Here is a 23,364-nt window from a genome sequence, read left to right as displayed (position 1 = left end):
CACGATCACATGGTCAGCGGCCAATGAGCTGAATGGAGTCCGCACCGTGTAAATCAGCGGTGACAGCGAGCTATACGTGTGTTTCATGTGAAGGCAATACATGTGAAATCAGTCAGGGATTTATGATTAGCCTTGGTATGAGAGATGGATATTGTGTGCAAAAGCTATATTGCATCTAAGGCAATATTTCACCAGTGATGTTTAATATCAGTTAAAACATAATTTAAAAACACACCTGTTATATGTTTTTAATGTACACTTGTCAGACTTTTTGGCTGCAGTTTTGGAAATATGTTACTTTTTTTGTTGCTTTAATACAAGTTCAGATCTTTGTGTTGTAACAGTGCAGGTATGCGTTAAAAAAAACTAAGCAATAATACTGTTGATCCTGATTAAATAAGGCTGGGCTTCACATCTCATAGTTGCAACCTTTTCATGACGTCGAGGCAGTTGTTTTGGTCCCCCCTGCCCAATCGGAGGCTCCGCTCACATTCTACCGGAGCCGAAATGGGTCTATTCATGCAGCGGCTCTGTCCTCCCGTAAGTACCATAACGCCCTTCGTCGGGTGCTCTGTGGTACCCGACTGCTGCTTTAAACGGCAGCACTGACATGGAAACCCCATTGCAGCTGCAGAACGATTTCTTTCCAGAGCAGCAGTTCCAGCACTGTAAGTACCAGCACTACTGCAGGCGGGAGGATCGGATCGGCAAGCAGCACGACCAATGCTGCACCTGCATTAATTGCACCTGTGATGCGAGAAAAAGCCTCATCTTTCGCGGGACGTCGCCGACCACTGTGGGAACTTTAAGGACACCTTCGGAAACGTCTTCGAAGCAAGGTTGCCAGTACAGCGTCTGTGAGTTCACACCCTCTAGTCATGGTAGTTCATCCAGGCATCATCATCCTCACCATCAGCAGCAGCATTGCCGCGATCGGCAGCGGGGCAGCCTGGGCAGCAGCCACAAAGACAGTAACTCCTACAATGAAATAGCCATGAGCAGCTGCAGATACAACGGCGGCGTAATGCGGCCGCTGAGCAACTTGAGCTCGTCCCGCAGAAACATACACGAGTTTGATTCCGAGTCACAGCCTTTGCAGCCCATCTCAGCCGCAGATGCGTCGGACACTTTAGTATCCAAGACGGAGAATAATTCCACCACACTGATGCCTTACGCATCGGGAGACGGAGCGGGAGGCTGCGGCCACAGCGGCGGAAAATCCGGGAAAAAGAAGAACCAGAACATTGGGGAAAAGCTCGGACATAGGAGGGCCTTGTTTGAGAAAAGGAAGCGGCTCAGCGACTATGCTTTAATATTTGGGATGTTTGGGATCGTTGTTATGGTTATAGAGACTGAACTCTCATGGGGAGCTTATGGAAAGGTACGTATTTGCCATGTCGTTCAGAGCTAAATTAGTTGCATGTGATTGACAGAGCAGGTCATTCAAAAAAAACTTGTGCTAAAGGTGTTGTAGAAAGGCAGTCACTTTAAATAAGTCTAGACTCACTGCAAAGTATATCATAGTAACATTGTCACATGCAGGCCAAAAGGCCCACAGCTGTCCAAACACCCAATATAAAAAAATGACATCACATGCCAGAATTTGTTGCAGTACACCTTAAGAAGCTGAATGATCACTTCCATGTATTGGTTTCCAGATGTGAGACATGCAGGCGAACTCGGGCTGGTGTTTCACCATCAGAATGTGATTTAATGTTATGATGTTTTCTGTTGTTTGGCTTTAGTGTTGTTGCTCTTTTCCAGGAGTCCCTGTATTCTTTAGCTCTAAAATGCCTGATAAGCCTTTCTACAATCATTCTCCTGGGACTGATTATCATATACCATGCAAGAGAGATCCAGGTAATGTTGTCACACTTTTCTTATTGCTTAACTGTTGGTGTTGGAGGGTCAGCAGCAGTCTGCTTTAACACATGTCTCTTCGCCTGGAGTAAATGCTCAATTAAATATTAAATTAACACACCTTTACTTTATAAGATGCTACAAATAGGTTTGGTATTGAATGTGTTTAGCGGACTATTTGTGCTTTCGAATGATAAAAGATGAATTTTGATTGACTTTCCAAAATCAAATAACTAATTGTGAAAACAACTGAAGTATTACATTTGAGTTTCTATGCAGCGCGGGACAGTGCAATTCCTCAATGAAATCATATTCTCCATCATCATATCCTTCATTCCAAAGCAAAAATGTGTAATGTTTGTTACATGACACCAGGTTTTAGACGACAGGACGTCTATTTAGTGTCATTGCATAGACAACGACAGACTGTAGTGGACCGATCATCATCTTTTGCAGCCACATTAAAAGTTCATCATACATTTTGATACGATTTACGGACTCCTCACAGCGCTCAGTGGATGAGTTTAGATTGTCAGAGATGTTCCAACACGTGGACAGCTTCATGACCTTGCCTCTGAGTGTTACATACAGTTCTCCCTGCTCTTCAGCACTTGTGTGTTTGTTGTTTAGACACAAAATGAATGTTATTGCCAGAAAGCTTTCATGTATAACATACCTTGTTTTTTATCAAATCATGACACCACATTTTAATCATGTTAATGGATGACATATGGCGATAGAGATTTTATTTAAAGCCTTCCGCTGAATGGTTTGAGCTGATCCAGCTGTTTTCATCTGCTCTTGTTCAAGAGGTAGGATATGTTTTTGTAAAAAAACATTAGATTTGGATAAAAACACGAGGTCGGTTTTGTAATCAAAGTAGTATTTGTCACAGTATCACCAACCTCGTTGGTATATTTTGTGCTTACAAGTCCCAGGGGAGTATCAGTCATGGAAATAGCCCAACAGTAAAATGTTTCGCCCCCTTCAGAGGCCTCATTGTAAACCTTTCTTTATGAGGGATGATATAAATGCAGAAACATCATTACCATATTTCAATGCATAACAGAATCGTTTTCATTTCCTTCGTAGACTTTGAGTTGATCTTTATAAATAAGAAAGCAAACCGTAAGTTAACATGAGTATCATGTTCATTCTACCACACCTTTTACTTAATCCTGTGTAAATAATTCAATTCATAAACTGATCTTTTTAACCTCTTGATTGTCTTGGTGTTAAATAATATATTGATTTCGTTGGGATCTTTCAAAAGTGCATTTTTTTTTATCACAGCATGTTTCCATTTCGTGAGTTGTGTAAGCAATTGGGTTCAATTGCTGGTTGTGCAGCTGTATACGTCAACTTCATGGTCTCTGTTTACAACAAACCAGTTAAATGTTGGGTTGTGCATGTCTTCACTGGTGTGATGCAGCAGGACATGAGGATCGGTAAAAATATTAATAACCGTTTTTAAATGCTCGAAGCCTCGGTTTTACACTTTCAAAATGCTGTGAAGCAATATTCTTTCTTTTACTACAAGCAAGCCAGATTTTTTTTATTTTAGCTCCAAAAAAGCTTTTCTTTCCATTCCTTTCACCGTCAGTAGCTGCACATTTACCCCACAGAAAGGCTGTTTCAAACCTTTTTGATCCAGATTTTCAGTCAGTCAGACAGTCACATCAATTTCTAAAAACTTTTTCACCCGAGATAACCCTCTCGCTTCCTGATAAAGATGTTTCCTATTTTGCTGACCTAGAAAACTTTATTAAAGCAATTGTTTGCCCCAGACTCGATTACTGCAATTCACTTTTCACATAACCCCTTTCCACAATGATTTATAGACAATGTATTCAAACGTAAAAAGCCTGAACACCTAATTCATCAAGTCCCCTTTGGAACAAACTCTCAGCCAGTTCCTGGAACCTGACTCAGTCTCACGATTTAAATCCACTTCATAGTTTTTGCTTCAACATCTACCAGCTGTTTCTTTGCTTCCCTGCCTGAGGAAATGTTGTGCCTGTTGTTTCTAGTAGCTTATTTCATTACTCGTTTCCTGCTGACAGACATATGTGCTTGCATACACACATACTAATTTATTCTATCCTGCTAATGACACAGACATTCACACACAGTTGCTCTGGATGTGTGTGTGCTTCCTTTTGATTAGCTTTAAGCTTTTTTTTTTTACCATTCGCATCTGATACAAATGTGATTTGACTTCTAATGTGTTGACATGAATGGTTTCAGCTCTGTTCTTTTTCTATTGCATCCTCTCTGCTTGGTTAAAAGCATAGACTGTAATGTCTTTGAAATGTTCACCCTCCCCAAGGAGATACTTAAAGTAAAAGAGTAGCTTACTCGATCAATTAAGCGTTGTCAGGCTCACGATGGACAGAATGTGAAAGAAGATAGCAAGACCCAGAGATAATGTGTTTTATACCACACATTCAACTTCCATGTCAAAATCTAGCACCTACATTACCCACAGTGCAACTTCCCCGCCAACTATTTGGATTGACATTCAGGTGTGTTATGCTAGTAGCGGTTAATGTAGCCGAGCTCGCTAGCCTCATGCAGAGATGAGAAGCGGCGTGTAGGCCGGGTGGTAAACTCTCTTCTTTCTGAATTCATTTTCAAACTTGTCGTGTTCACATCAGACATTATACAATGTCCATTTACATCAGAAATGCTATCTTCTGTTGTGGGATTCAGTATGTGATATCCCTGGTTCATTTTTGGATTTAATAACTCTCGATGAGCCGAGTTTTGGGATATTAGTTGGGTGCTATTTCTAAAGTGCACTTTTCCATGTAAGACATTTTGCTCCTGCAGTGAAGTAGATTATGCATGCACATCCGTGTGTTCACAGATGCCTGTCAGATGTAGTTAGAAGCACAAGTCAGGAGGATGAAATATTTCTCTTTTACCCCTTAAAACTGATTTGCTTGTCAGACTCGGTGAAGACTGTGCCGTCTCATTTTTATAAGGTGCAACAACAAGAAGTTTTTCCTCCTCAGAGTGACTGAGAACTCAAAAGGTCGGGTCAGGCGATGTCGATGTTGGACTCCAACTGTCATTTAAATTGTTTTCGGATACGTCTACTGTGGCAGTGATGGTGACCTACTAAGAAAAGTGTACTAACAGAGAGAAACAGTGTGTCCATGTTCAGCTCAATGTCCTCGACCACCTACAATTAAGATACGTAGCATTGATGTAATCCTCTTTTATACACATTGACGTTTTTAAGTATTATTCTGTACTTCTCCTTCAAATGTTATCAGGCTGATTCAGCACCAATGATGTCTTTTGTTAACCGCTGGCGATCATCCGGAGGTCTTTTTAGATTTTTTTTTAGTCGAGTTTGCTGCGTTGGCAGACAGCGACTTACTGTACAGTGCGATTGGAAATGGAGGTTGGAGTCTGAAGCTGCTCCATGACTTTGATTTGTCCTTGTTAAAGTCTGATATGAGCTACGAGCTGGGAGCATCGTCCTGCTCTCGCTGCTGAGATGGTTGAGTTCACCTAATTCCCACACAGAGAAACTGACAGCTTGAGAGTTTTCCCCTTCTTCTCAAATCAAAGGCTCGCTGCCGAGGGGCATTTGTGTTAAGGCCGTTGCTGTGTCGCTGTACCGTGTGATGACAGTTCTGCTGAGTTTTCTTAAACTTATGAACAATTATTTTGGGTCTGTCCTCTCTTTGATGTGCCTTTTTGTGATAAAAGTCAGCGCTAATGTTTTACAATTGCACCGTCTTACATTTTACAATCTGCAAGAAAGATAAAGCAGCAACACTTTGCCAAAACTGCGCCAGTGAAGTCAAACTCGGCCGTGCTTGCCACACCGCCCCTGGGTGGCGTGTCTGTGACAGAGATATGGCCTAACTGCAGGAGACACTTTGCATTTCTCAGAGTGAAATCTGTCCTCTACCTGAGACTCCAGACTGGAGTCAGATAACCACCACTGGCTGGTGACCTCAATGTTTTCACTGAACATACTGTCTTTCAAGGACAGAGACGCTCAGCCTCCCAATGAGTTGAGAATCCTGAGATTATTTATTGATGGCATTTACAAAATGGTGTTCTGCATGTGACTTTAACATATGTTTTTAGGTTATTAATGCATTTGGCTGCAGCAGCTAAAGAAAGAAAGTGGTGTACAAGATTTTACTTTGGCTCAGAGTGGCTTTACTTTGCTTGAATAGAGGAATGTGTATGCAAATGTAAGACTTAACTCCAAAAACAAAAGCAAACTGAATCAGCAACAACTTTGGATTTACTCAGCAAAGTGGCCTTTTAGTGGCTCACTTTGATATCATAAATAAAGGATTGCATTAATGTCTATTCGGGCAGAACCTCTCAACCTAATTCACTAATGAGATTGAGCGATTTCATCCTCAGTGACAAGATATATGTTCCCATCTCCACATTACACAGATTAAATATTGAGCCGGACTCCATTAGTTATATTGAGCGCCGTGAAACCAGTAACCAGCTCAGCTTAGCATCGCAGGTGAACTCCTCTGAGACGACACCGTGTAGACGCAGGACAGCGGCGGGCGGAGAATGATGCCAGGACATATTCAGCCGTATTGTCTCTCGACCCGACATGAAGGAAGCTTCCCCGTGATGAGCAAGGTGCATGCACTCTTAGTGATTAGACTGTATTTGGTGTCCATCAGAAAACAAGCTGACTGAAGCCAGGGACCGCTGTATTTGCCCTCAAATTGTCCTCACGGTCACTGCATCAGCTGCTCTCTGAGATGTGTTGCACAATGCAGTAACTTAGTGGATAGCCATTTTGGGGAAAGAAAATACGTTTTGCTCAAGATGAAGGCTAGAATTGGCTTTTGATTAAGATTATAAACAGTTCTTAAAGAACTTGAAGGTTCGGTTCACCCAAATAAAAATAAAAACTTGCCTTGTTTCTCAATTTTTGTATTAAGGTATCTGGCTATGCAGAGAGCTTTGATTTGCTCTCGGTTGTGATTCATTCTTCACTCAAGCAGTTTGATGTGAGGGACAAATGTTGCTGTTCATTTCTTTTCTTTTAGCCTTGATAGTCGGGTTATCGTTAGTTCAGACCTCCTCATTGATCCAGATGGAAATTTCTCCATCCAAGATTCCATAAAACGTTGTGCAGACATTGTCATTCTCCAGAGGGTGAAGCATATTGACTTTAGTGACCCCCTGACATTTACTGTAGGGTCCCCATGAGGTTGACATTTATGGTTCTGAGGGAAATGAAACTATTGGATGGATTGCTCTGCACTTTTGTACGGACATTCATGTCTCCGTCAGGATAAAGTATGATAACTTTGGCTATTCCTTAAGTTTAAATCTGACAACACTGTCACCTCAAAAATGTTATTTGTCCAATACATACGATACAAATACACAACAAATGGCATTCCCATCAGGCTCAGGTGTACTATAATTGTCGCGCTAAAAATGTTAGTATGCTTACACACTAGACTAGGGGGTTGGACATGGTAAACAGTATACTTGCTACACATCAGTGGTGGACTAAAGAAGAGAGAAGCAGCCATGCCTCTCCCTCTATACCCCCACTGAGGTTCCCTTGAGCAAGGCCCTTAACTGTAGGCTGATATAGCAGATGTAGACTGTAAGCTTGCCATTACCAGCCGATTTCAGACGTAATTTTCCTCCTCTCGTATCCTGACGCAGCACTGTGCAGATGTGTCTGGCTACGCAAGACTCCCTTAACCCAACTGCTTAGTGGCCAGCAGGTGTGTGATGGTTTGAATGTGATCAGAGCGCTCCTGAGAAAGAGAGCATTGCTTTCTGTGTCACTGAGATCACGAACCTGAAAAAACATCAGGAGTTTAGCTTTTTCATTGTGAGCATATGAGCTTTTCCAAAATATGGGCAAATAAAGCCAAAAACTACCTGCATGGCATAATAAAAATCATGACATGATCGTGCTTGAAGAGAAAATATGTTTAATTGTTGTATTTTTATTTGAGTGAATTGACCCTTTAACTAGCTGCATCAGCTTACCAATTCCCCAAACTTTCATTTCGTATGTTTTGAAGGTTCACCTTGAAAGTGATGTTCCTCCCTGATGACGCAGATTGTGAGTTATTCTGACACCATTCCCCTTTTGAAGAACAATTTTCCCGTCTCTAATATTACCCTCCTTGTTGTAGTTTTTTGGAGGGGTTGTTTGGGTGTGTTTGATTCACCTCCTCGCTCCTCCTCGGTACACATGATTACCTGATGTATAGAGTATGTACAGAAAATGTAATAAACCCAGAGATCTTCTTACAAATTAGATTAATTTGGCCTCTTCAAGCCTCTAAGGTTGTGATGCTTTAAAATACATCAGTCATAGGGCTGACTGCCAGACTGCGGTCATCTTTGCTTTCAGTCTTTAAAGACACGTTTTAACTTTAATTAAGTAAGTTCACATTTAAAATCCATTTACTGGCTGTGTGTAAATTATTTGTCAGCCTCCTGTAACTAATTTAGTGTCCTGTTTCACCAACTGTCTGGATTTAGGCCTGACTCTGTGTCTTCCTCTGCATCCTATTTTGACATGATTTAAAACCCCCATTGTAGTTTCCTCCACCGCTCTGTCATAACTGTTGGTTCTGCGGCTTGCATGGAATATTTGATGCTCTGAGGTAAAGGGCCCTTGAGTATTGTATTTCAGGTCATCCATTACCATAATTGCTTTTACCCACCAAGTAGGCTTTCCTTATGCAACCGGCATGTAAATGTTTAATTACATTGTTTTGAGGTAACAAACTTTGTAACTGCCTTTGACAGGGTTGGTTTGTTGTTTATAATGTAAAATAAAACGCTGCTTGTGCTGTGTGCAAACAATAGATTTAGCTGCTTTCAGAGCTCTAATTCTGTAAGTAAGAAACCGCAGCAGAGTGGAGTCCCAGCTTGTGTTTCCATGTCTACATTACACTCACTTGGAAAGCGAACAAGACGAGCTGTGGTTAGAGTTACACGCTTCTCTGACAGATGTCAGTTTGTTAAAAGAGCTTGGTGTTGCTCATTCGATATGAACAACTGCCTCTGAAAATTTAATTTGTCTGTTTTCTGTGTTTGGGGGAAACTTTGATTGTAGCCTGTAAATACACACAAATGAGCTGCAGAGGCTTTGTGGGTCAGTTGTGCCGTTTGTTTGTGGACTCGCTGCAGCTTGTTCTGTTTCTGTTCCAATGTGCCATCTTGTCGACAGTTGATATTTCTTGCACAGTCGCTGTTGGATATATAATTGGATCAGAAGATGTAATAAGCGTGCTGTGTTTGCTGTTGTGGGTTCAGTGAAGGTTTTTGTGTTAAAGCAAAGCAGGCGGCTGAGCTGTATGTCAGAGAGCCTTTGAAGCTGGAGCATGTGGAGCATTCGTGAATGTCGGTGAGAAAAGTGGCAGTGTTATGCTCTTGCCTTTTATGTACTTTCTTTGTCCTTGAACATGTTGAATAGGGGCCTTTTATTCCAATGTGAAAAATATGACATTGTCAGCAATTACATTTTTATGTAACATATCACTGCTAAATTTACAATCTAGGTCACTGATCCTGTTACCCCTCCAGGATCGGGACAGTCTGTATTTCTATAATGAGAAACGGGTAGTTGGCAAGAAGCCGAGTTGTGGTATGTGCTTCCAGTGTGTTTTTTCTAACATTTGATTTCTTATATTTACAAGTGCAGTTTTGACTGAGAAATCAATACATCCTATAATTCAGACACAAACAGCTAAGGAAGTGTGTGTGCAATAACTATTAAGATCAATATATATTGTGTCTGAAAACCATGTCGCACACACAAGGCATGTTTTTGATCCAATCCCTCTTCAAACTTGTTTTTACTGTAATTTGCTGCGAGAAAAAGATGACATTACATATCAATCTAGGCCATAATTGCATTGAAATGTTTATTCTAACCATTATAAATCTCTTATTTGCCATATATTGGTGGAGTTTGGGTAAAAAAGTAACTTCAATCCAAACTGTACACTTTGAATAGCGAAGTAGAGCCGAGCTGAAAGACAAACTGACCTAAACTGTAAGCAAAAACATTGCACTGTTGGTGTATATTTACATTTTATTCCATTTAGAATTAATGGACATAGTATAATTCATTACAAAGCATATTATCTGACAAAATGTAATCATGTGCAGTTTTTCTTTCCTCCCCTTAGAGGCTTCTGCTCTCATGGCAAAAACAGCCGCCAGGAACCCTCGCTTGTATTTGCTGACAGCAACATTTTGTGAAATATCTATTGCCAGTTGTGACGGCCTGTACGCAAGCTGAGGACCTTGAGGTGATTGAGTAGACAGAGCAGGAGCAGCTGTAAGGAAATTACACTATGGCGTGTCAAAAAGAGGAGTTATTTGAGAAATGTAGGGGAAGATATTCTGATCGTATTTAATCTTCAACCCATACCTGCAGATATAAGAGTGTAACTACAACTGTAAGCATGTCCGGGGATCACTGGGAGTGAGCTGGCGATGGCGGTCATGGCTCAGCCCGTTAGTTCAGGGTGAATACACCGAGCAGTGAATCTTCTGTCCGAAGATTGGATTGAAAGCGCTGAGGAGGAGGGAGGGGGTGAACGAGAGGCGGGGGCAGCCGCAGCAGAGGTGACCAAGTGAGGAAGCTGTGACGGAGGACAGGGTGGAGAAGAGTGATGAGGGCTGTTGAAATCCACCCACACTGAACTCCCCAGTGGAACGGCCTACCTTCTGGTCGGGGTGGCCAGGCGATCAGAAGCTAACGCTAATGTGGAGACGGCAGATGTTCTCATCAGTATAACACTTTAAAGTTGAGAATGCAAGCTGCTAATGTAACACTTTTTTAAAATCCTTTTTTATTCAAGGAGTGTGAAAGCAGAAACCGCAACATGTTTGGACTTTTCTTACCAGCTTACTATAAATCACAGATTGCATTCATTCTTGCTATTTCCTGTATAGTTTTAGATGCTGGAGCCCTTTGTGATGTCTTGTTCTGTTGAACCATGTAGTCACATATTCACTTTACAGTCATATGAAGAAAAACAGCAAATTGTCTATATTGTTAAGCTGGGATCTAAGAATATTTGGTATGCTTTCACTATTTTTGTTTGATAGATGACCTTAAATTTGACTCATCGTTCTGACTTTCTACCTTTCAGACAGACGTCGCGTTCCATCCATTTCACTTTAAAATTGAAATCCTCTTTGAAAATGCCTGTTTGAAGGTCATTTTTGTCCTTATAAGAGTGTAGCATCCTCCCTTCATCATCATCATCAGCTTTTTTTTTCTTTCCTCGTCCAAATGTTGTTGAAAGCAGGGTAAATTTTACACTCTTAAAAATGGTCAACATGTTTTATATATCATTTATCTTAAATAGGCAACAACATGGGGGCAAAAAATGCTAAGGTCTTTAGAAAATGTGACAATAAAATATGATTTAAGGACTCAAAGCTATTTATGACTTTTGTTTAATGGGGTTTAAAGATTTTCTGTAGCTTGATGTGTCACTATGATGGACATGTTACCCTCTATCGGTCTCACTGTGCCCTTTCCTCGCAGTTATTTATGGTGGACAACGCAGCTGATGACTGGAGGATAGCCATGACATATGAGCGCATCTTCTTCATCTGCCTGGAGATCCTGGTGTGCGCCATCCACCCCATCCCAGGGAACTACACGTTTACCTGGACAGCACGCCTGGCCTACTCCTACGTGCCGTCCAAGACGGATGCAGATGTGGACATCATCCTGTCCATCCCCATGTTCCTGCGGCTGTACCTCATCGCTCGTGTCATGCTGCTGCACAGCAAGCTCTTTACGGACGCCTCGTCACGCAGCATCGGAGCGCTCAACAAGATTAACTTTAACACACGTTTTGTGATGAAGACCCTCATGACCATCTGCCCCGGCACCGTGCTGCTGGTCTTCACAATTTCGCTGTGGATCATCGCTGCGTGGACAGTGAGAGCTTGTGAGAGGTGCCCGGATTCGTTTCTCACGCTATGCAGCACTGCTCGGCATGAAACATAGATAAGGCATAAAAATAGATAATGTACACACTTCATAGCTCATTCGGGGTCTGAACTTCAAGATAAGACGATTTACAAGAAAAGATTAAAGCCCTGCAGTATTCAGACACATTTATTCATATGTACAGCACTACATTGGATTTGTTTTCTTTTTTGAAATTGAGGAGACATCATGAGGTGAAGCTGGAGTGCAGCGGGTGCATGAAGGTCGTTTAACGCATTGCTTTTATTATTTATTACAGGTACCACGACAACCAGGACATAACCAGCAACTTTCTAGGTGCCATGTGGTTGATCTCAATCACGTTTCTTACCATTGGATATGGAGATATGGTCCCAAACACATACTGTGGGAAAGGAGTCTGCCTCCTGACTGGCATTATGGTGAGGAAGGCAGAATGAGGGCTCCAGTTTTTTTGCCTGTCAATATTTTCTGATATTGACAGGAAGCCTTCATTTTTTTCCCGAAAGTATACTTACATGCTTCTATAGTTTCACAACTGGAAACAAGTTGTTTCTTGTTATTTCACAGGGCGCTGGGTGCACTGCCTTGGTGGTGGCTGTGGTGGCAAAGAAACTGGAGTTAACCAAAGCTGAAAAACATGTCCACAATTTTATGATGGACACCCAGCTAACAAAAAGGGTAAGGGAAAGCAACCAAATTAGGCTATTTTGATGCCACAGATATTTTACCATTCTGCGTTCTTGACTCAAACGTTATCCCTCTTTTTGCAAATTTAGGTGAAAAACACAGCTGCGAATGTTCTCAGGGAGACGTGGCTCATCTATAAAAACACCAAACTGGTGAGGAAGATGGACCACGCCAGAGTCAGGAAGCACCAGAGGAAATTTCTCCAAGCCATTCACCAGTAGGTACCCCGCTCTTAACCCCCTGACCTCGCCACTCATGTTTAATGCCTTTTATCCCGCAGTGTATTCACTTGGTTAACCGATGCAACACCAACCTGAAATCTGACTTGTTTGACACCTGTAGCAAAAATATGTGCTTGTATTGTTGAAGAATCTTGTGCGTATTTCCCCTCACTTGACTCACTTTAAATTTGCAGATGTGACATTGAGTTGTCCTGTTGATTCTGCATCATACAGAATGGTAAAATATGCGAGAAAACTACATTCATGTAAATAGTATCCAATGATACACTGGAAGCTCTTTTGAGCCGTTTATATCAAAGGATTTGTCAACTAGCATTTTTCTCTGAATGAGATTAGAGGAAACTTCCCAGAGGCTTGTGGGTATGTTATGTTAATAGGTGGTCCTCAGTTTTACAGAAGTATTTCTGAAACTAATTTCACCTTGAAATATTCTCAAGTTACAGAAGTCACAGCACTGTGATATTGATCTCTTTCTCTCATTCTCTCTCTCACCTTTTGCTGTCAGATTGACTCTTGTGTGTTTGTTTGGCTGTAAATTAGATGTCGGGCGGACACGTGGGTTTCTGGTTTTCTAGCGGCTGGTCAGACACTTACTTGTCAGCTAGTCTTTTAATGGGTCCCTGAAGACCCCCAAAGTGCTATATAACAGTATTGATTTCAGCCTCACCTTGCTCTTGGTTTTTCTTCAACCTACAGTGCTTACAAGCACGTCCAGGTTGTGGCTTCTTGCAAATTACTGGCAATCGACTCACTGCTTTCTGAAAATATGTCACTAGATGAGCAGCGATTCTGTTCTTATGTAGCCTTATGCTCCAGTAGAACGCCTCCTGTTTTGTATTTTTGTTCGCTTTCTGTGGTGTTTTGTACATATATGAGTCTTTTTGGTGTGCAACTTTGATTTGCTCATTAATCTTTTATTTTTGTTTCAAAGACATCAAGGTGTTTAATTACGAGGGTGTAGAGGCAGATAAATACACAAACTGTCTGAAGCTGCTGCCGCCGCTGCAACCCACATCCAGATTTCTGTGTCATGGTTGCTTTGTCGAGTCATTCTGTCCTTGCTGTCTTATTCATCCGATTTGCAGCAGCGATGACAGCGATTCATGTCCACCTCCTGTTCTCTAGGACAGCCTAATAAAGGAAACCCCTCTGAACTAAAGCTAAATCTATAGAGAATCAGATTCAGTGGGGAAAAAAGTCACGTCCAGCTCTGTGTGCAAGGACAACTACTCAGTATGGTGTCAACATCCTACTGTCACACCTTTATCCTCTAGCTGTCTACTTCTTGAGGTAGTGATGTCACAGGTCTTATCTGTAAGATTTTTAAGTGTTGCTTGTCGGGGAGATGAATAGGACAGGAGGCCGCCTGACCTCGCACATCGGTCCAGTGGAGAGTTGGAAAAGTCCTTCAGCCATCGTTGACCCTCATGAAGCAATAGCAAACATCAAATCTGACATAATTGTTCTTGTTTCCTCTGGTCAAAGCTGTGAGACAGTGAGAAAGACTTTCTTGGAAGTCTTTAATCACTGTGAATGATGTGAGGTGTAAACAGCTGTTAAATGTGGCCATAGACGCTTTGAGTCACTGTCTGCGTCAGTGAATGTTCACAGGAAGTTTGTTTTGATTTATTTTATTTCTGATAACCAGGACCTGTGTCGAAAAAAGGGATCACAGTAAGAGAGCAAGCAAAGCTGCAGCTAGTGTAAACAGTCCAAACACAGAGAGATCACACGCTGGTTGCAAGAAGAAATAAGTTAAGAAAAAGTGTCGCTGCTGTTCAGAGGTGAGGTGACAGCGTAGAGGAGGGTTCCAGCAGCAAGATTTGAGCAAACAGATTTTGCCGTCTGAATATGTTTATCTGATGTTGTAATAATTCATTTGTCTACTTCATGTTTCCTTTTTTTCCTGTTTGTGTCGACACAATGCAATAGAGCTCGAAAGTAAGTCTTCGCCTCACATGTAGATACAGACCTGTTGTGTGCATGCTAAAGAGAGCTTGTCCTTGAACCCAATAATGTGACTAAAAAATTACACTCCCTCATTTGATAAGTGAAATTCATGCCATGGTAGTTTGCAACAATTGAATGGTTTCACATGACACAATCATAGTGATGCAGGATTATTTCCTTTAAACTGCTACAAAGGTTTTTATTAGATGTCTGTTCAACTGAATAGCATGTCAATTTGATAAAGTACACATTAGTCTCACATTTTCCATTCAATCTTCAGCATTTTGAAAACAAACAGCTTCAAATAACCGGCAAAAACACATTTTTAGGTCTTAGCATTAAGTAGTGGACCCATGCTGCACTTTCTAAACACACCTACAGATGAATAATAAGTGAATTTCAATTATCGGTGATGGAGGGTGTTTTTCTTTCCATTTCTGCATGGATGTGATGAGAATTTGATCTTTAATCAGAAAGCCACTGATTAAACTCCAATCAACTGTGCTTTCACGTACCGAAGGATGACGACTAGAGCTCTACAGGAGACAGACCTGCAGTAACACAAGTATATGATTTACCGTACCCCTCAAGTCATGTTATACAACTTAGCAGTCATGCTCATACAGATCAGGGCTCAGGGTCATCTTTCGGCGTGTGGAACCATTGTTACGCCTGTTGCTCTATTTGCAGCCACATTTCCCCCATTTCTCTGTTGGATGACACAGTAGCAAAGACGCTGAAATGGTGTTATCATGGCTGGGAAACAGCCTAATAACACGGACATACACCTGTCATGCTTTTCTGCACTAGAGGAATCAGCAGAGTTAGTTGGAGACACAGTTTTGTCACCCCTGACGTTATTTGGATGGTGCGCTCCATCAAACCACAGGGATGATGTTGCACGCATGCAACCAAATGTCTGACGTTATGTTGGAAGGCCATTACAGCTCTGCAGTCCGACCATCCCCTTTGGGAACTGTCTCTTTACATCAACAAGGTTGAAGAGGGAATTGTAGCAAGAGGCAGGGCAGTGAGTGCTGGTTAGCTCAGAGATGAGAGGATTGGAGACGCAGGAAAGTGACCCGAGTGCAAGGTCGGGGTAAAGCCTCCGAGCAATCCCGTTTGAGCCCTGTGACTGTGACCGACGGCATGAAGCTGTCAACGGGGGGAGAAGAAAAAAAATGACGGGCTGCAGAATGGTCTCCCCCTCTCTATTACAGTGAAGAAATTAGCATTTTGTTCCACAATGAGGTAAAGGGAGGTCATGACAAAGAAAGCAAGTTGAGAGGGTAAAGAATATGGTGCAGCACTAACTGAGATTGCTTTAACTGATTTAGTGGGGTATTAAAAAGCTTAGCGTAGCCGTTTTCCCTTGATGAATAGCAAGCCGATTTAGAGTGGCCATTGAAAAGGAGAAATGCCCATGAGGAGTGATTGACTGAGGGAAAGAGACACATGGAATATAAAAGACAGGGCACATGGGCTGCCTTGTCCTGACCGCAAGCTGCCCTGTGCTTTGACCTCAAAGCTATTGGTCATCCAACTGTGAAATGTGTAATTTTTTAGGTCTTACATCAACTGCAAAGTCATTTAACATGAAATACCTATTATCTCCCATCATATTAAATGTCTTTGTTTTCCTTTCATTTGAATACGTGAATAATAAAAGTGCAATAGTTGTCTATTCTGTACTTCTCTGTAGAGTCTGCTCTGTATGAAGCATTTCGGTCCTCAGTTGTCAGGACATCGTCCCCTGCCTGTAGTTTCCTTTCGTGACTCCCGTGGCACCCTCTGTTGGTCTAACCCGTCATCTTCACTCCACACTTTCACATCTGCCTGTCTTCAGGAAACAGAGAAATGATCCGGCATTGCATGAGATTAAGAATGGGTGCATCTCAGCTAATTAGCCGACTACACCCCCCCCCACAAGGGCCCCTTAAATCCCTTCTCGACCTTCATTACTTTTTGCCTTTGATTCACACACAACCTCGTAATCATCTCAAACTGCTATAAGTTGTTTTTATTTGATTTTTCTTATCTGAAACGTTTCCAAACTTGCCGACGAGATGCTATTCGGTGTGCCAAGTTTAATTTAGCGTGCGTGGGTGATTCTGGAAAAAAAACATATTTAATATCTTGGAACCACGTGTGGTCGACGCTCTACAATACTGCATAGTTGCTGTTTTTGAGCCCCCTGAGACGATGAGTAAAACAGGCTTCACAAGCCTAATTAAACAGGAGATGTGAATTATTTAAGCATGTTGTATGAAGTAGGCAAGTTATCTTTTCCAGACTTTACAATTAGGATTCCTAAAAACAAAAAGTGGGCCATGAATAAAATGATGCCTTTTTATGACTTTTTAAAAACAAGTCGTATTTAATTTTCTATTCATGATGCAAGATTAACAAGATTCCTTTAAGTGGCAAATTGTGAAGACCTTTTTGTTTCCCTCAGTTGTGACGTAGTGGAAGTCTCAAAAGGAAAAAAGATCCACATGTGCACAGATTGCTTCTTTAAAAAGATCAAACTTTAGTCCCTATGTTCACATAAAACAATGTTTGATATCTGTGGCTATTTGAGTGACAAAATAATTAATAAACTCAAACAGAGAAACTTTGGTTTAGCCAGAAGAATGATTTAAAGCCTTTTATCTTGTTTTACAATCGTACACATCACAAAGCTAAAGGACTTAAGTGGTATGAGCCTTAGTCCTTTATCATGGATGTATTGGTTGAGTTGGACATCGAGCTGGTGTCATTCTCCTTAGTGGCAGCTCTCGCCCGCTGTGGTCTCCTCTCCACGTGCATGCACTTCAACCAACCAGACTGACCCCTGCATTCTCTACACACACCCTGTGCATGTCCTAGGAGTGTTCTCCGTGTGTCTGCCTTGTGTGTGCACAAATTTAATGACAAAATTCTGATAGCGTTAATTTATTGGGTTCTGAATGGTCTTGTGTTCAGATTGAGAAGTGTTAAAATGGAGCAACGCAAGCTGAATGACCAAGCAAACTCACTAGTGGACCTTGCTAAGGTAAGCTAGACGTACAGTCTACTGCTGCATTGTACATTAGGACACACAGCTACCCTGATACATTTCTTTCCTTTGTGTGACTGAATTCAATGCATGCTAGTTCACTCGCTGAATTAGTGTTTTCTGATAATCAAAGTCTACAGGTGTCAAATAAACAGACAGGCTGTTCACAGGGTGATTAAAAATACATCTGTGTGATGCTTCTGGTCGTCCGCACTGACCTGAGATTCTGATTTGGGTTTGAAATAACAACTTCATTTTATTTCACAGCGTTAATTGCTATCCCCAGGACACTTTCTCTGCAAAAATTACTGCATGAGAGTGACAAGAAGCCTCTTTATGTCTGTAGTGTTTTGTATTCTCCGATGTTTGTCTCCAGATGCACTAAACAGAAGCTGACAAACCTTAGGGAAAGACCAGGCAGCTCGCCAGCCTGACACAGCAGAAACAGTAACCTGGGAAGGGAGACACACTGTGATCTGATGATTCAGCGAGAAGTAAATTCAGAGAGGATAGAAAGGCAGAGAGCTATGACATTCAAACGTACAGCACGGTCAAACTGGATTCAGGCCAACGTGAATGAAAGGTATTAGCCTAGTTCACCTGGTGCTGTAAAACGACAGCGTGCGTCAGAATGTGACATTGGATATATAAGGTGGCTAAAAGCCAGTGCCACTCAGATGGATCTGTAATCGTTGCTATAGGAGTCTGTTGCCATGAGAGGGCAGAGTAGCCTCAGTCTCCTCGTGCTCTTAGTGGAAAGATGGAGCTAAATAGAGCTGAACATATCATTGGCAGCTGCATCGCCACTGCAGTGCAATGTGAAATCCTTCAGATCACAATGTATCCCCTTAACTCATTATCTCTTCTTCAGTCTCATATAGGATGTGGCTTTTCCTTTTATGTGAATCAAGTGATGGACTGTTTGGGTGAATGTGTTTTTCGTTCCACAGCATTTTCCTCACTTTGCCATTCAGGCTGAATTGTGTCCTCAAATTGTTAAATTGTTTACTCAAGCTGCAGTTTGAGACAATCTCTGCCACTCTCCTCTCTCTTTCTCGCATTCTCTTGTTCAGAAATGGGTTTGTGGTGTCAATTTCTGCTTTTACTATGCAGTTGAAGTGGATCCATAATACTGGCATACATTCTTGTCGATATTCCCCCACGGTTTACGAGGTCTTCTTTCCTTGGTCTATATCATTTCACACCATCACTTTTTAATGTGTTCTTGTTACATTTCATGATTTACAGATGAGGCCCAGACTTGGGTCAGTTCTGCTCCAAATGCAATCGATGGCTTCGTCAACAGAATTATTGCATTTGCAAAAGATAATACATATAAAATATTTTAGTATTTGTTTAACATTACACAAACTGTTTAAATGTTAAATTGCATTCATGAGCCACTGACAAATGGATGCATGATAAGTCAAGGATTAAATTAGTGTTTATGTAAGTAATACAGTGAAACCCTTGTCTCCACTAGTTGTCAGGTTGAGCGGTGTCAGTGCTACTTTAGTTCTCACTAATTCAAATAAACAAGCTATCCCATTATCCCCGCCTCAAATCAGAAGAGGACAAGGTAAGTGATAGATGGCATCACCTCCAGTCTGCCAGGGATTATTAGTCCTCTGCTGAATAATACCTCAGGAACCGCCCTCCAGCAGCATCCCCGCCGCACCTCATCTGAAATGTGACATGTTTCTTTAGGGTGCTGTTGACTATTCTTAAAGACTGAACCTGAGACTGAGTTAAAATGCAGCAGCTAAAGTATATGGATGTTTAAAGTTATGTGAACAGATGGTTGATGGATCAAATAAGCAGAAAGCATCATGCAAACTCCACATGCACCTTTTCTGTCTCCTCAAGGTCATAGGATAATGTAATCTGGTCTGCATGGAAATAGTCTTGTAAACTGATCATATAAAATCTTCCCTTCTGGGGCAGCTTTTAAGGGAAAGTTGGAACATAACATGATGTCCGACTGACCTTATTTAATGTGGATTACTCTCTCGCTGGGAAATTGCAGCCAATAAAATGGATAACATAGACTCTGAGATGTAGCGCCATAATAAAAGCATTAACTTGTAGAATTTGATTTGTTACTTTGGCTAGATTTTCATGCTGATAGCTCATATTTACATAACTATTACATTTGGCATGTTACGTTAGCTGCTAAGATTATTGGATGGGTTCACATTTTTTCAACTTTTCTGTAAAAGAAAAAATCTCAATGAAAAAATCTAAAGCAATCAGTCAATCACATCAAGCAGGTGTCTTTCAGAGTTACTCTGTTCTGAGGACCAAATTCCCTCTTTGTTTCTCTCTTTCCACTGTAGCTCAGTAAGATAGTGTCCATTGAAGCACAAAAGGGAAGCTAAAGAGACTGTAACTTTGGAAGATACACACTTGACTTGTCTCCCTCAAACTGCTGAAGCCGCCTATTGGCTTCAGAAGTACTGTTTAATCAATGCAGTCTATGAATGTTTTCAATGTACATATGAGCAAGTGCATATTGTTTCCAGACAGACTTGAAAAATGTGAATCTATAATTTGATGTTTTGAATGTAAAACAATTGACAGTTGGTTATGGCTGTTCTTTTCATGTTCTTTTTTTCTTTAACGTCTGAACTGAATGTGTTGAAAGTGAATCTCTTAATGTGAAGCTCACAGTTTCCCACTAAGTCTGTTTTTCAGAATGAGCTCTTTCAACTGTATGGTTATTGAAGTATTGAAGAAGTCTGTGTTTTTTCTATGTATTATCCTGTTTGTTAGTAATGGATACAATACAGAATTTTTCGGTTGTCCGTCACAAAAAAACACCAATTAGGAAAAGTTTCTTGTTAACAGTGTTCTCTCTCCCCTCTTCCAGACTCAGAACATCATGTATGACATGATATCGGACTTAAATGAGAGAGGAGAGGACATGGAGAAGAGGATTGCCCTGCTTGAGACAAAGCTGGAGACTCTACTGAGTAACTTGCAGGCTTTGCCGGGACTCATCAGTCAGGTCATCAGCCAGCAGCACAGGGACTTCCTGGAGGTGCAGCTCCAGCCTTATGACAAACACAGCCCTGAGCGCTCACAGTCAGTGTCCCGACGAAGGTCGTCTTCCACAGCACCGCCCACATCCTCCGAGAGCAGCTAGAGTCCAAGGGGAATGCCTCCACTGAAGACTTTTGCCATCATATGGCCAAGTTGCATTTATCGTAAAGCCTTATGGTTTCAATAAGTATTATCCAAATTCTGATGACAGAATCCAAGATACTGGGGACAATGCATTTTAATGGATAACTTCATGCTGTTGTTTGTTTTTTATTACCTCAAAAGATGATGTTATCCTTGCTCTGGTGACATGACCACAAATAATGGCGCTTCCCTCAGTAAAGGGCCCATCGATGGGGATACAATATGAACTCTACTCCATCTCTATGCAGAGATAGCCAGTTTTAGGTGGCGAGGTTACATGTGTGAAACTATTGCACTAAAATAGTGCTTCTCACAGACTTTGTGCTTCCGCTGGCTTGATTCAGTTGCCGTTTTCCTCAAAGCAAACTGAGAAACCACTGAGAAATCAGTCAGGAAGCATGACAGTGATTTGGGGGGGAAAAGTGCTGTGTTTGATGGACTGGAGTGAACTCAGAGCAGACAGCAGATGAAAATCACTCCTGCACACTGTCACTCAGAGATAACTTGAGAACACTTGAAATGAGGGGGGAAAAGCATATATCTTTTAGGTTAGAAACAGCATCAACTATAGCGGTTTTCTTTTGCAGAATGCCCCTGTAGAATGACTATTTTCGGGGCAACATTGCAAATAATTTAATCCTCTAGTCAAAATGAATGCATCAAAATCTGTACTTGCACTTACTTTTTAATCAATGCACTTCAATGCTGACTGACGTATGATATAAAGATGCGTTGCTCATTAAAAGAAGAACATTTGAGATGTTTGGGCATGGGTTTATTATTGTCAGTTCTCAAGTTGTGGCTAGTGTTGAATAAAGTCATAGCCCTTTTTTTCCACAGAGAAGCATTAACTTAGATCTGTAGAAGTCTACAGAAATGTATTGGGAGATCACAAACTCAGTAATTATCCAATTACCCCTTGTCTTGCTGTGTCTCACCTCCTGTCCTTTCTTCCTTCCTGTGCTATTTATGCTCACTGTCACCCAAGCCGGGCAACAACAGATGCTGAACAACAACTCGCTGAAACCGTATCTACCTTTTAAAAAGAAAATGCCTATTTTTATATATTTTAATGAGGACAAGCACACCTCCTACAACTAAACAAAGAATAATGGTGATGTATGAAGTGACAGATTCAGCATATGTAGCACATGGTTTAAAATGTCTTGGACTGGAGTTAAGATACATAAAGTTGTCTATTAGGGTCTTTCCTGGACTTGATCATAGACTATTTAGAAATTGCATTATTCTTCAGATTGCATTTATTTTTTACAGCAAAGGCTTTAGATGACACTGTTGGCTGAGCCGGAAGAGCAATATTGAAGAGCTGGTGAATTTACCTACAGTGACAGGCATTTATTAGGTTTGTAGGTCTCAACGTTAATGAAATTAAGATATTTAGATTTAATTGAAATATCCTCCATGGCCTTTCATACAGTCTATCAGCGTATCAATTGTGTGAAAAGCCCTGATGTGGCCAATACACCCTCTACACATTAATATTCAGAGTATGAACTTAGTTGTTAATGTAACCTTTTCAAGGTTCATGGAGTATAGCATGGGTCATAGATCACCAAATCAGCAGCACCAATCTTGTTCAACCAGCCCAGCCACGAACCAATAAGTCAATCAGATGGTCAACAGAATGATAGAAATTCAGTCCACAATCTTCAGCAACATAGAAACCAACGAGAGATTATACTGTATGCGACTTAAACAATAAACAATTAAACAAAAAAATATATACAATTTGACTGGACTGCATCCTTTTTTATTGTCTTACATTGTGTATTAAATAGATAAAGTTAAGTGTGTTTGTGTTGACAAATGATTGTATAGGTTGTGGTGGAAATCACTTAAATTTTTTATTTCATTTAATTTGGTGCCATAATCATTTTGTATTTCTCACTGATTAGTAAGTTGAGACAAATGTAGATGTGCATGTACATTGAGGGAAACATGTGCCTCTGATAGTAACTTGCAGGATTTGAAATGTCGACTAGATGCTCACCATCAGTTGGAGAAGAAGTTGTTTGCTTCAGTGAAGGTACCAATACACAATGTAAAAAAATACTTCATTACAAGTGAAATACTATATTTAAATTTCTCCCTCAGTAAAACATACTCAGGTTCCAGCAACAACAACAAAAAACTTAAGTACAAGTACTTCCCCTGTGCCAATTTTATATTGTTGCCAATGTATCAATGAGTAAACGTTAAATAGTTAAGATGGGATACTTCTCTTTTGTGGAATGTCTTACAAACCTGTGACTCGCAGCTTCAAGTAAACACCAGCATTTTGGAGGATTACCATGTGTTCTTATTTTAAATCTGAACAAGTTATTGCATTTGTAGAATACATGTAGTGGTATAAAAAAAGTACAGTATAAGTAGACAACCGCCAAAATCTTCCAAAG

The 23,364-nt window shown here is 41.0% G+C and overlaps 1 protein-coding gene across 3 annotated transcripts; it reads left to right on the top strand.

Annotated features, from left to right (window-relative positions):
* Window positions 1–582: 582 nt before the first annotated feature.
* kcnn2 (potassium calcium-activated channel subfamily N member 2) lies at window positions 583–22,659 on the top strand. Of its 3 annotated transcripts, XM_068574644.1 has the most exons (9): window positions 583–1,381; window positions 1,765–1,860; window positions 11,411–11,829; window positions 12,123–12,264; window positions 12,413–12,523; window positions 12,622–12,749; window positions 14,707–14,715; window positions 17,689–17,758; window positions 20,631–22,659. In XM_068574644.1, exons 1-9 carry the CDS (start codon window positions 611–613, stop codon window positions 20,904–20,906), a joined length of 2,022 nt encoding a protein of 673 aa, XP_068430745.1. In that variant the 5' UTR covers window positions 583–610; the 3' UTR covers window positions 20,907–22,659. The 3 variants fall into 3 exon arrangements, with proteins under 3 accessions (XP_068430745.1, XP_068430744.1, XP_068430743.1); XM_068574643.1 differs by lacking the exons at window positions 14,707–14,715; window positions 17,689–17,758 and having other exon boundaries at window positions 1,768–1,860; window positions 20,631–20,726; XM_068574642.1 differs by lacking the exons at window positions 14,707–14,715; window positions 17,689–17,758 and having other exon boundaries at window positions 20,631–20,726.
* The last annotated feature ends 705 nt before the right edge of the window (window positions 22,660–23,364 follow it).

This window comes from Clinocottus analis, unplaced genomic scaffold (genome assembly GCF_023055335.1).
Source record: "Clinocottus analis isolate CAN_PGR_092001 unplaced genomic scaffold, fCliAna1.0.p SCAF_13, whole genome shotgun sequence".
NCBI classification, from domain to species: domain Eukaryota; kingdom Metazoa; phylum Chordata; class Actinopteri; order Perciformes; family Cottidae; genus Clinocottus; species Clinocottus analis.
The sequence above is the reverse complement of the archived record's forward strand: the minus strand, read 5'-3'. Positions and strand labels throughout refer to the sequence as shown.

What these genes read in the sequence shown, in the direction of transcription:
- kcnn2 (XM_068574644.1), top strand. Translation starts at nt 611, where the DNA reads ATGGAAACCCCATTGCAGCTGCAGAACGATTTCTTTCCAGAGCAGCAG. An exon ending in ACAGTGAGAGCTTGTGAGAG is followed by an intron (nt 11,830 to 12,122) that starts GTGCCCGGATTC and finishes TATTTATTACAG; the next exon opens with GTACCACGACAACCAGGACA. An exon ending in ACACCCAGCTAACAAAAAGG is followed by an intron (nt 12,524 to 12,621) that starts GTAAGGGAAAGC and finishes TTGCAAATTTAG; the next exon opens with GTGAAAAACACAGCTGCGAA.